Source organism: Nestor notabilis, unplaced genomic scaffold (genome assembly GCF_000696875.1).
Source record: "Nestor notabilis isolate BGI_N333 unplaced genomic scaffold, ASM69687v1 scaffold5876, whole genome shotgun sequence".
Lineage (NCBI taxonomy): Eukaryota > Metazoa > Chordata > Aves > Psittaciformes > Psittacidae > Nestor > Nestor notabilis.
The window spans coordinates 88,326-101,375 of NW_009931386.1; the positions used below are offsets into that span (position 1 = coordinate 88,326).

A 13,050-nucleotide genomic window follows, 5' to 3' on the forward strand; every position below is an offset into this window, starting at 1 on the left:
ATAGCTATTATGTGATTAAATCCATCTTTCATCCCTCCTTACAACTTCCCCATAACACTTCCTCTGTGTATCAGCTACGCTCAGGAAACAGAAATCAAGCTCTGCATTTTCTATGTAGCCAAAATCATCCGGCTTTGGGTTCTTAAAGCTGTGCTGTCGGCCTCAGCAGCTCCTCTTGGCTGCGGTGCCCTGGCAGCTGAGAGACATGGTGCTGGCACGGGAACGGGGTCTGTGGGGACTGTGTGTGAGCCACAAGCAGAGCAGGAGCAGACCTTCACAAGCTTTGCTTTGCTGCAGGCTCCGTCAGCTTTACCCTGTTCCTTCTGCACCTTGCGCGTTGAGGCGCAGATGTGATGCTCCCTGAGACAGATTTCTCTCTCACCCGGCAGCCGTAGTGTTGCCGTAGCCAGTTTGAGGATGTGGGAGTTGCAGCTCCTGGAGGGAGAGATGGTGCCTTTCATCAGCTGTCTGGTACTGCTGGCTGCATGATGTTCAGCAAGATGGTGTCTGCGTGCGTGACACTTACATTGTGTCTTAGAGCTTAGAGCAGAAAACGGACAGTCCATGAAGTGCTGGAGGTTGGGAGACATCCTTAGCTGATGCCAGGAGGAGCCCAGTCCTCAGGGACGTGCTGTCTCTGCTTGCCTTTTTGATAACACCCTCGTGCTTTCTCCACTGGTGGTTTTGGGTAAATGAACTCCCTTTTTGCAAGCAAAATAATTACTAATGGTGCTTTTTTTATTTTTTAGCAGAGGTTGCATTATATGCTCAGCAGGAAAAAAAACAATTAACTCAGAGAGCCCTTGGGTTATCCCATCAGCAGACATCATGCAGAGGCATTACGTAGCTCCAGGGGTACCACCACTGCAGCCAGTGCGTGCAGGGATGCCGGTTTGTTGGTCACCTGCATAGTACCTGCATTAGTGAAAGCAGCTTTTACTGTCATTGTAAAGTCTATACAAGAAAATCAAGCAGAAATTGAATCTGTTTGTGCTGTCACTCCCACTTCAGCTCAGCTCCTTTCAAGGGGATGGGACTAAAAGTCTGTTCTGCCGGCAGAAAGGGAGGAGAGGAAACAAATGTGAACAAAGATAGGCCGTATTGTCAATCTGTGTCTGATGACTTTGGTTATCCTGTTCTGAAGGTGAGTAAACACGTCAGACTTTTACCGTGGGAAGAATCCTAGAGGAAGCTCAGCATCTCTTGAGAATCAAGACGTGTTATGGATGCCATCCAATCTCTTGAGGCAGAGTGGAAAGGTACCTACCTTAGCACCTGAATGGTATTTCCTAGCCCAGGACATTTTTGGGTGAGCAGAAATGTAGAAGGTTCTCTGCATCTGTATATATATGCTTTGAGATTTTCCTGACATCTTTTCTGTACACCTGCAGGAGCACCTCCAGCACCAATCCTTAGTAATTGGAAAGAAAAGGGTGCTTTTAGGGCAGGCTTCGTTTCATCTGCTTGCTGCCTCTAAATTAGGATAGGGCAAATTAAGGCCTAACTCCACTGATTATTAATTAGATCTCTCCTTATTACAATAGCAGGAGCCCAAGGCAGGTGACACGGGCACGTGTACATGGTAGTGCAGTCCCCTAAACTTGTGTTTTTCCACTTGCGTTGGTCTTGTGTCTCAGCACTCTCTCCTGACAGCTAAAGCTCAAATCCCTTCCTCAGAGACACAGTCCCACTTGAGGCCCTCTGCAGCATGTGACATCCAAACTCAGTCCCCAAAACCCACCAAATGAACTAAATGAGTTACTGTTTTGCTGGTGGCTGGCTGCTGCTGGTGGGAGGAACTGACACCTCCTGTAGTTCATCCACAGCGTGATGCACTCGCTGAACGCTGCAGAGCAGGCATTTCCTTCTTTGTTTGGTGTCTTTACTCAACACCTTATTTTGTTTGTAAATCATCTTTTACCTTTCAGTAATGATATCTCTTGAGGTGGTGCATCTCTCACTGTGTTATGTTTCTTGGAAGAACTCAACTGATAGCAGCTGATGTTTGTAGTCCTACTGCAGTAAGTTGCAAACCAGCTTGTAACTGTCCCTAATCCAGCATCCCCAATCTGGTTGTGGCTTATGGCACCATGTGGGTCTCCAGGTATGTGACCCAGGCTGTGAGTTTTCTTATGGAGCCTAAAACAAAGCCTGAATTCTTCTGTTGCCTTTGGGTTTTTTCAAGTCTCGGACACAAAACCCTATTATCCATTGCCATTACCCATGGGAGTTGCAAAAAAATACGTATTCTCCTGAAGGCTTTGGGATGTCCTACTTCTTTTTATTACAGCTTTGTGACCCAGCTGGTGTAGGTGTGAGCACTGCTCCCAAAGAGGAGTGAGCTGCCTGCTTGTGAAGGGCTCAGCACATGGGCAGCATTGTCTCATGTATGTGGTTCCTAGAATTCACAAATACTCACTTCTGAGAATGAAATGAGCATTTTCACCCTGGTTGAATTATTGCCATCCCTGTATCAGGTTTTGCTGTTGAGCTGGGTAAGTCTGTGTGTGGTCTGTTATAATGAACTGCAGCCTCTGAGTGTGGGCATGGGAAGTTCAGAAAGATCACTGCTAACCTGCTCATCAACCCCTATTTCATATCTTTGAATGGCTGGTATATGTAAAGCATTAGAGAATATAACAAAAAGCTTTCCTGCATGCTTCTTCACATACAGTTAACTGTTAAACAAGCTTAAAACCTGATTATTTTCCTCTTGTATCTCTAGAAATATGTAAAAAAGAAACAGACTTTAGCATTGCATTAGAGGAAAAGCTGACTCCATCAGCTGCACAAAGGTGGGTTAGCTCAGGGCCTGGTGTGCTGCTTCTCTAACTTATGTTTTTCCCAGTGCTTGAGCTTTGGGCATACATGATTTACAGCCCAAGATTTAAGGCTGTTTCCTGGAAAGGTCTCTTCTTGGAGGCAGAGAGTGGGCTGAAGAACAAAAACCATCATTTGTGAGGCAGGATCACTGGAAGAGCTAGATCAAGACTGTACATACAGCATTTCAGTCTCCCAGTGGTGAAGTGGGATTGGACCTCTCCATCCTCAGAGCAGAATCCACCTCCAGCAGGCATCATGGCTGGGCACTGCAGTAAGCTGAGAAACCAAGGCTGGATTAAGAACATTCCACCAGGTGAAGCAGCGACCCAGCAAAAGGTGACTTTGCTGATACATGTCTCCTCTAAAAAGAGTAAGACACACAGGCAGTGTCTTCTGAGGCTGCTGTCTGTGCCGCTCTCTTGATGAGTGCCCATTCACTCGCTGTCTGGCTTTGGAGGGACACAGACACACTGGTGTGGGTGCTGACAGAGAAGAGGTGAGGGATGTGGATGAAGAGCAGTGCATGAAGCACAACCCTCTCCTGCCTGCACCAGCAGTGCACGAGGGAGGCAGCCAGACTGGTCCTTGTGTTCCCAGCAGATCTCATTCTGGCAACAGAGGACATCAAGGGAGGTTAAGCTGGCCTTGCAGAATTTGTCCCACACATGGTCACATCTACTAAAGGTCTTTCAGATGGACCTCCTTGCCTCTGTAGGCTGCTGCAGGAAGGTGGGTGATGCTGGCCAAGGGGGCTGTGCGCATGGATGGGAGCAGCTGCACATTCTGTATTCCTAAGGATGTGCTCCTGGCCTGGAAGAGGACAGGAATTGCTGCTGATTCAGTTACATCTGAAAAACAATACTGAGCGGGTGGCTCAATGAACTACTGAAAATCTGACCGATGTGCAGGAGGAGTTTCTGCAAGGCTGGTTTCTTTAAGCAGTCAGCTTGTGGGAACAAGAAGGGCAGCATCTCCCTGGCCATGTCCCAGGATACTGCTGTGTACATGGAGCGTGACGCACACCTGCAGTGAACCCACCAAGGGAAGAGCATGGCTCTCCTTTAATACACATCTTTACTTTCATTTTCTGAATTTTTCATGTTTATTCCTTGCAAGCAAACCCGTGTCAATAGCTGTATCTGGAGAGGGAGAAAAGGTGTCCCCTGGTGTGCTGAAGCCCATGAGAACTGGTCATAGATCATGTTTAAATGTCAACCACGCCAAAAGCACATCACTCTCCAGCTGCTCCCGTGTTAGCCTGCTGACAGGCCAAGCTGCTTAGCAGGGCTGATTCATGGCCCAGCAGTATAACACAGTTGTGCTTGTTCATCATTTATAGAAATCACGGGCATCAATGTTCTGGTTAGATCAGGTTGCAAGAGCAATGATGGAAGAAAGGTTAGTGTTTCAAATCAGGCAGGGACGAAGCAGACTTGCTGGAGACCACAGCACAGGAATTTAATCCATTCTCCTGGGTATTAACATGTGTCTGCACTGTTGGGAAAGTCATGGGTGCTAAAATTTCCTTTAGGGGAACTTAGACACCAGAGGTGAAATAGTTAAGTTGGTATCTTTCCAGGACAGACAAGAAAATCATGGATTAGGCCACAAAAGTGGGATATTGTGGAGAAAAGCAGCTGGCGTCAAGAGACCCTGCTGCCTGTTTTGGTGTGATTGAGTGCCATCAGGACAAGGACCCTTGCAGGGTTGTGCTCAAGCCTTATTCATATCCTTAACAGTTTTCTACTCCCATGCTGTAACATAGCAGTGCCATGGCATTTGAATGATTTTGTCTTTTTGGCTATAATTTGTAACTTTATAAAATGGCTGTTGTTTCAGTAGCACGCGGAGGCAACAGCCAAATATCAGGATGTAAAGCACTTCACATCCATAGGATGAAGACACTTGTTTCTGCAGCAATCTTATGGCAGGAAAGGGTAAGAGCTTGGTAAAACAGCAGCGTGAGGAGCCTGGGTGGTCTTACTTGTGTTCTATGTAGGTTGGGCAGGGCTGAGTAGCATCAGCCTGAAGGTTTACCAGGAGATCACCAGGGGCATACCTCAACCTCTGGCTGTCTGCAGCTTGAAGAGTTTAGCCTGCTCATCCTAAGGTTGATCCCTAACTAGAAACCCTGGAGACACAAGTAGGTATTAGTGATATCACTAGAACAGCAGAGATGCCATAAGTAGGGTGATAAGTGTAGCAAAGTCCCTATGCACAGCAGTATCTCTTGGTCAGCTCCAGGCTTTGGGATAAACTGGGCAATAAAAAATGCTGGGCTGAGGGTTCCATGTGGGATTCAGATACTTAGTGTGGTTCTAACTGAGAAAGTACTGTCAGGATTTTTCTGCTTGTGTACTTTTCTGTTCCATGTATATATGCAGATAGATAGATATATAGATCTATCTCCTTTTGACCAGAAGGACATTATTTGCCCTTGTTTACAGATGTATTATTGCTTTGAAGTGTCAGCATGAGCTGTGATATGGGATCAAGACAGCATGACTGCTTCATGAGAAGATTTGCTCAGAATGAGTCCCAAGGCACCTTCCCAGCAAATAAACTCCTGCAGTGATAACCTGCTTAATTATTAAATGTGGGAATGAAACCATTACTTTGTTAATCCCTCAGAAGATCCTAATACCTAACGACTGTCCAGAGCTAATTTTCTGAACAATAATTTAATACACAGCCCAGATAAACCACATACTTAGATTGAATACAAATGATGTTTCAGTGACATGAATTATGGCCTTATGCTGAGCATCACTATGGCAACTAATGACATCACCACAGGCTTCAACCTGCACAAAACCCAACTTCTGAGGGTCTCTGTTTGTTGGCTCAGATCTTTTCAGGGCTTTTGGGGGTATGAATATGTAAGCACCAGTGTTGTCAAGGGTTTGCTATGTATGTTTGCTGTCATTTGAAACATTTATTCCCTTTGTGGTTAATGTTGTTCTCATGAAGGAAACCTAATGAAAATTACTGTTTGTATTTGGTTAGTAACATTTGTTGATAACATATGGTCTGGGAATGCTTCAGCAAATAAGAGCTTTTTAATAGTAAACAGAGATATGAGTTCTATAAAGCAGATGCTGTCAAAATACACAGCGTAAGGTTGGATATTTTCTTACTTTCGCCTCTTACCCAAAGCCAGATTATCTTCCTGCTTTCCTTGCTGGTGACAACACAGGTTTCTTTAGGAGAGAAAACAACCTGTGACCTAAACCTGCAAATAGAAAATAAGGTTGTTTCTTATGCTTAAAACATTTATTAGGTAGCTGATGGCTCACACATGGAAAGACTATTGAGGATGTGGCTGGACCTGTAGTGCTGTAGATAATTTAAGCCAAACCTCTGCTCCCTGGCTCTGGTGGCAGTTTGATGCATCATTGTAAAAGATGAAATATGTGGAACAGTGACACCAGGAGAGAAAACTTGAGAGCAGAGCTGACAAAGAAACAGAGTTTGATAATCAGTTCTGCACTGAACTGAACATGCTTATTTGCTAAGCTCATCTGGACAAGATTTGCTCAGTGGAGAGCAAAGCAGAAACCTGTACCTTTTGTGCACAGGAAGGAGTAAATTATTGTTTCCAATAACCTTCCAAATGCAAAACCTGCTGTTTTGGTATTTATGTTTAAAGAACAGGTAGTCACTGGACCACATGTCATCTGAGCCTTTTCTCGGTCGTTTCAAGGGAACTGCACTTCAGCAGAGGATCTAGTTTGAGGACAATATAGAATAAGTGTCATTAATAGCATGAGGGTGAATAGGAGTTGCTAATGAGTTATGGTATAATCTCTCATCTGACTTGCAGTATTCTAGGCTGCAGTGGGTGTCCCACCGCATTACTCGGAGGTGTTGCTCATGGCACACTCTTGGTTTCTTCTGGTTTACAAGCAGCACCGCATCTGTGATTATTCTTCAAGCTTGCTTGTACACTTTGCTTGAGGTTTGAAGTGTGATGAATTTTCAGGGTATCTGGGAACAACACAGGAATCTAGTTCACAATTATATTTAAAAAAAAAGACAAAGAAAGAGAACAAAAAAATAAAGAGCATTTTTTAATATGCTAGTTTCACACTGTGCCTCTGCATGGTTGGCTGTTGAGGAGCATCCTCCTTGCAGTGTTGAGCTCTTCCCTAGTCCTCTCTCTGCCCTTCATCTTTGGCTGAGCTGTTCTCTGCTAACAAGGGCAAGTGTGGTTTTAGGAATGCTTTCCTTAGCTCTGTCTGGAAGTTTCTGTCTGGCTTAATTTTAGTAAGTTTCTAAATTCTAAGTAGAAACAAAGCTTGAAACACAGCTGTGAAGTCTCAAACATGACTTTTTACCCCTTAGTGTAGAAGGTATTTTCTTCTCTGCTGATTTCAAAATTGTTTAAAGCTTACAAATAGGCATCAGTTCAAGTTCCACTTAGTTTTTGCTCTGTGACCCTCTTCAGTCTGTGCCGGTTTACCAGAGGGGAGCTTTTTCCTCTATCTCAAAAACCCAAACACAGGTGACTAATTTGATGTGTTATTGTGAGTGACACCACTTGTGGAGGCTCTCGTAAGCCTATTTGAAAAGCCTATTAGGATGTTGAACAGACATGGTGTTTCATGGTTTCTTTCCCCTACTATCTCTCTAAATCAAAGCTGGCTCAATGTAAGGTCTGAGTGTCTTTTAGAGAACACCATGAGGATGCTCGCCAGCGCAGCTCAGGGGAACGTTGCGGGTGTCACCATTCATCCTCCATAGTGCTCCTTGCCAAGGCATGGAACCAGCCAGGACTGGAGTACAAATAGTAGATGGTGGTCTCAGGTCTTGGTTCATTGTGTAGTTGGAGAGGTGACTGCTTCCTGGCCACTGCTGTCCCATCCCCAAGGAGCTGGCGTCCTGCTCTGCAGTCCCAGCAAACAGCTTACTCCAGGTGTAATGGCTTGAACTTGAACCTGGGCTGGAGAGCTGGGCTGGGACCCAGAAGAGAACCCAGGTTAAATCGGGGTTTCCTCAGAGAAAACAAGCCTAACTACCAGCCTGGAAAGAGGAGCTTAATTAGGCAAGAGAAAAGCAGGGGCATGAGTAATTACAGATGTCCTGGGTGCAGATGTCCTCAATCCTCAGCTCCTGTTGTGGCTATACAGGCTGTCGCTGCAGGAGACATATTGTTCTTTCTAAATAAAAAAGTTTTTGCTTCACACTGCTCCCGAATAATCTCATTTTCCCCCCCAAAGAGCCATCATGGGTTTTCCAAACATCTGTCCCACATTTCCCAAAGAAGATAATTAATACCCTTGTCAATTAGCCAGCCCAGCTACTTCATCGTGCGCCACAGAGGACATTTTCACTTAACCATTGCATGCCCAGGCTGTAGTGCTGCTGATCTGAGCATCTCTGTGTCCTTATTTTCACAGCTGGGGCACCCAAGGAGACTTCACAACAACACACGCGCTTCCTGCAGTCAAGGTGAAGCTGTTCACGGAGAGCACGGGAGTGCTGGCTCTGGAGGACAAAGAGCTCGGGAGGGTAAGGAGATTCTGAATTTAATAGTGCTTCCTTCTGGCCTTCCTATTCTAGAGAAATCTCTCCTGTACGGAAATATCCTTGGAGCACAACATGCTCTGCTTTTTTGCCAAGCTTCAGGAGGGGGGAAAGAAAGCTCTCCACTGCTGGAAAGGAGTGCATCTCGCATGCTGTCTTTGTTGTGAGCTTTTAATGGCAGCATTTCAGCTGGCTGTGCCTGCGCCGAGCAAAGGCGGAGGATCTTGTGTGCGATATTGGCAGTCCGGAAAGCCTTAGAAGTTGCTTACGGAAATGGACATTCCTGAGGCAGAAAAGGGGATTATGCTGAAGGAAAAAAGAAAGGATTGAAGTTTGGCAAGAGAGTGTTAGGCTGCTCTCATATCTGCTGAGCAGCCGGTGCACAGTTTGAGCATTTGAAAGCACTGACTGCGGTACTCGCTGCAAAGGGCTTCACATCCTGGCTTCTCCTTGGGATTGTGGCTGAACTGGTGGTTTCAGTGGGGCTGCACTGGGGAGTGAAACATGGGGGCTCATTGCCCCCATCAGTGGCGCTAGTAGCAAAGAGCTCAGATTCCCCAGATACTGGCCACAGAGCCAACTTTCCCACCCTACCTCAACTGTGATCCATAAACCAGTCCTGGTTGGTGGCCCTCCATCGCTGCAGCCCACAGCTCCAGAATATCTTTTCTGTGGCTTTGGGACATTTCAGTTACTCTCCATGGAATTGTATAGTTTGTGTTGGCCCCAGGCATAGGTGGCAGCAAACTCCCTGCCATGCCTTCCTCAGCTCTTCAGGAGCATGAGCATGGTGAAAACCCCATGAAAATCAGCTCAGGGTAAGAGAGGCTGCACTGTACACACTGGTTTGGTACCTCCTGGGTCACAGTTCAGCATGGCCTGATCAATCTCCAGGAGCACCCTGGGCTCTGTCTGCAGCACACCTTGCTCTCTGCTCTGTCTTTATGTCTGTGGACAAGAAATCCACTGATCCTGTGGTGAGTCTGAGTATTTCCAATTATGGCCTAACCTGTTGGGATGTTTCTTGCTAACTCCATGTCTGCTTGTGCCTTGACATAGGAGAGTCTGTCCATACAATGAAGCTTTTCCTAATTAACGTGGTTTTGTGTTCATCCTATTCATACAAGTGCCAAATGTTGTTTCAGGTCCTAGTTTGCTCATGATTTAATTTATATCTTTGTGGTGAAGAGTGCTGTATATGATTTTTGCCTCATATCATTTATGTTCATTTTAACTGTGTTTTCACGTTCATGTAACATCCTTTGTTACTGCACTTGGGAGAGAGAAAACTAAAGCTGCCCCTTCTTTTGTCCTATCAATCTTATATTCAAAGAGAGTCACAGCCCTTTGGACTTTCCTCATCCACACCTTGATCCTTCCTTTCTCCATGTCCTCCTCCTCTTTTGACAAAGGGGATGGCCACACTAGGCTGTAGTACCCCAGCTGAAGACCTACAGTTGCTTTGCTGCACAGCATCATGATATTTTCAGGATTATTTTCAAAACCTTCTTCTTTCAACAGCTTGGTACTCCTGCCTTTATTCACTGCAGCATGCTGAGCAGAGCTTTTCACCCAGCCAGCCACGATGCCATTCAGGACTTTTCCCCCTGCGTGGTTACACTCGGTGTAGACCCTCTTGCTTTGTAAGGCTTGTTTCCACTGGCAAACATGAGCAGTGCTGACTTTGCTGGTCCCGGGAAGCAATTAGCTAGGCATGTTGTTCTGAGAAAGATGTCAGGCCCCAAAGCAACCCCTCTTGCCCTGAAACACTGATGAGCCAGCCCCACTGATGCGCTTTAATTCCTATCCAGCGGGAAGCCATCCCTTGGCTCTGAGCTTCTGCAGGCTGAAGGACGTGGGCCAGCAGCGGCGAGCACAGGGAGCTGGGCAGTGATTTCCCCTGGCCCCTGGCCACCAGTGCTTTCAAATGGCCAGACTTCAAAGGGATGCTCGATGTGCCCGGAGAAGCTGAGAGATGACGCGTGTCTGCTCAGGCTGCATCAGGATTTCTTCTGTAATGAAATAATGAAACCGGGAGCGTGTTAAGCCCCTGGTTTAGTTGTTGGAGTGGGCACGGACCTGTCTGCACAGAGAGAGGAGGGAAGCAGGTTGTATACACAAAAACACCCATGCTCAGCTGCCCTTTGAGAAGTGGCTTTGTGCTTTGCCAGGCCTGTACAATGCCCACTTTCTATTGCAAGTGTTAAATTGGCAGCCAGCCGGCACTCCTCATTTCACTAGGGAGAGCTGGAAAATGCTCCCAAGCCCTAAACTGCTGGATGGGCAGCTGAAGGCATGGGAATACATCCTGGCCCTATTGAAGCCAGTGGCAAGGCTCCCACAGTTTCAGCCGTGCCAAGGTTTCATCTACTGAGCTCAAGGAGGGGAAGAGCCATGAATTGCAACAACACTGAGGAAAGTTTATGCGCCTTTTGATGAAAAGGAGTTAGAAATCAAAGTAGAGAGCATCCCAAACACCCTGAGCAGCTGCTGCCTTCCTAAGAGATACAGTTTAATATAAGTCTAGGTACTTATATGACCTGCCTTTCATGGGCGTCCTTGGATGTTGTTCAGAGTTTGGGGCCAATCCTTTTAACATCACCCTGTGTGGAGGACTCCCTCTCTTCAGGATTTGTTTAAATGTGGTTTTGCCAACAGGGATGCAGTAGAGACTGGTATCATTTGGTTATCTGTGTAACTAATGATAGGCTCAGATTCCTGCCAGAGAAAGCATTAGTCTAATTCAATAAAAGAAATGATAAATAATGCTGATGAGTAAGAGTGCAGTTGAGAATCTACTGATGTTAACCTCAGGCTTTGGAAGAGACAACAGAGTAACTTCTAAAATCATTCATCAGAGGATAATAGCATCAAGGACATTCTGGTGGAAAACAGCCCTTGGTTGTTGACTCAGCAGTGAAGTTGAAGAGCAGAGGAATATGTGATTATGGTCTGGGCTGGAGTTTGGCGGGAGCATGGCCTAAGCGTGACCAAGGGATGAGTGATGGCAGCACATCAAATAACATGGGGGAATGCTGCTATTTGTGGAATAATTTGCTAGCAGAAAGGTGAATGGGTTTAAAGGAGATTTATCTCACTATAGGACAGTGACTTGAATGAATTTGTGCCAGGCAAAGTCATCTCTGAGAGAGAAAGCATCAGAAGAGGAATAGGCATAGGAGAGAGAGGGTTAAGCCACCCCGAAGGACACATATGGGAACACCGGGAGAAGATGGTAGATATGACGTAGTTCTGGGAGAACAGAATCATAGAATGATTTGGGTTGGAAGGGACCTCGGACACACCAGCCTAGTAACCTACTGTATCCAGCCTTTACAGTAAGCAAAAAATGAAGCCAGCATCCCCACAGCCTGATAATAGCAATGGATGAACCACTTTAGGTTGAGCTTTCTGAGCCCATGAAACAGCACCCCTCACATGGGAAGTGTCAGGAAGGCTGGAGGTTGGCCAAGTTGTATGGGTCTAAAATGGGAGATGGCAAAAAAGCTTGTTGCTGGATTGCTAATGACATTAGTCCACCATCACTTCTAGACTGATTTACCTGGACAGTTACATGTTCATTTATCACAGTCTTTCTTTAAATGATGGGAACTGATAATGCAGTTCTGTTCTGCACAGCCCCATGAACAATAGCACAGTAGATATAGGAGCCAAAGAATATAAGAACTATTCTGAAAATAGTAAGTTGTACCTTAAAAGAAGCAGTGAAAAGCCATCCTCACTGATGGGAACAGAAATTTCCAGGCTGACTTTTAGGGCAAAAGCAGCTCATCTGATGTGTTTTTGTTCCCCATTAAAACCCATTCGGTGAATAATTGTTCCCTTTAACATTATTGGTTTTAATGCTTGCAGGTTGTTCTCCACCCTACTCCCAATAGCCCAAAGCAATCAGAATGGCACAAAATGACTGTTTCCAAAAACTGCCCGGATCAAGACCTGAAGATTAAGCTTGCTGTGCGAATGGATAAGCCTCAAAACATGAAGCACTCTGGGTAAACTCTTATCTCAATCTGAACTCAATTCGTTATGAATGTGCATTAGAAAACGTCTCCTTTTTTTAAGATTCTGGAAGAGAAACTCTTCTTCTCAAGGTCACAGGAGGTCAAAAGAAAGATGAATATACAAATGACACTAGTTCAGTCATTTATAATGCACTTCCCATGTTCTTAGCAGTCTTTTTAATGCATATCAGCCAAACGATATCCCTCAGGAAATTGCTAGGTTATTTTGTTTTTCCTATAAGGAAATACTAGGTGATCTGCCTGCCTCTCTTAGTGAGAATGGTATAGTTTCCCAAGTTATTCTGGGTTTCCCTGTATTGACTTCCAAGAACCAAAAGCAGGGTACACCTTCCGCTTGAAATACGCTCCAGTGTGACCGTCAGTATTTCCACAGAGACACACAGCACAATTAAATAGCAGTTGCTTGGAGTCATGATCTGGAAGGTTAAAAGGGAAACCTCACCCTTCCAGATGGGACTGTTGGAGGATGTGGAGCCAGGGGAATCCCTGCCAGCCACCCCTGGTTTCCACCTTTGTGCCATGCAGTTACAAATTAGATCATCTTTGGCAAGACCAAGCTAACGCCATTGGCAAGGCTTTCCTCTGTTTGCTCTTCAGGGCAGAGGATGTGATAAAAAATAGAAGCTGTCCAGGAAAGTCACTCTTTTGAGTAACTCTT

At 45.6% G+C, this 13,050-nt stretch overlaps 1 protein-coding gene across 1 annotated transcript in view; it reads left to right on the top strand.

Moving 5' to 3' along the window:
* CADPS (Ca++-dependent secretion activator) overlaps positions 1–13,050 on the top strand; it is a gene marked incomplete at both ends in the record, with an annotated part of 149,784 nt that overhangs the window by 49,308 nt on the left and 87,426 nt on the right. Inside the window, 2 exons of the mRNA XM_010015858.1 lie at positions 8,223–8,334; positions 12,223–12,362. Coding sequence (XP_010014160.1) covers positions 8,223–8,334; positions 12,223–12,362 — 252 coding nt within the window. The remainder of the gene's footprint in view (positions 1–8,222; positions 8,335–12,222; positions 12,363–13,050) is intronic.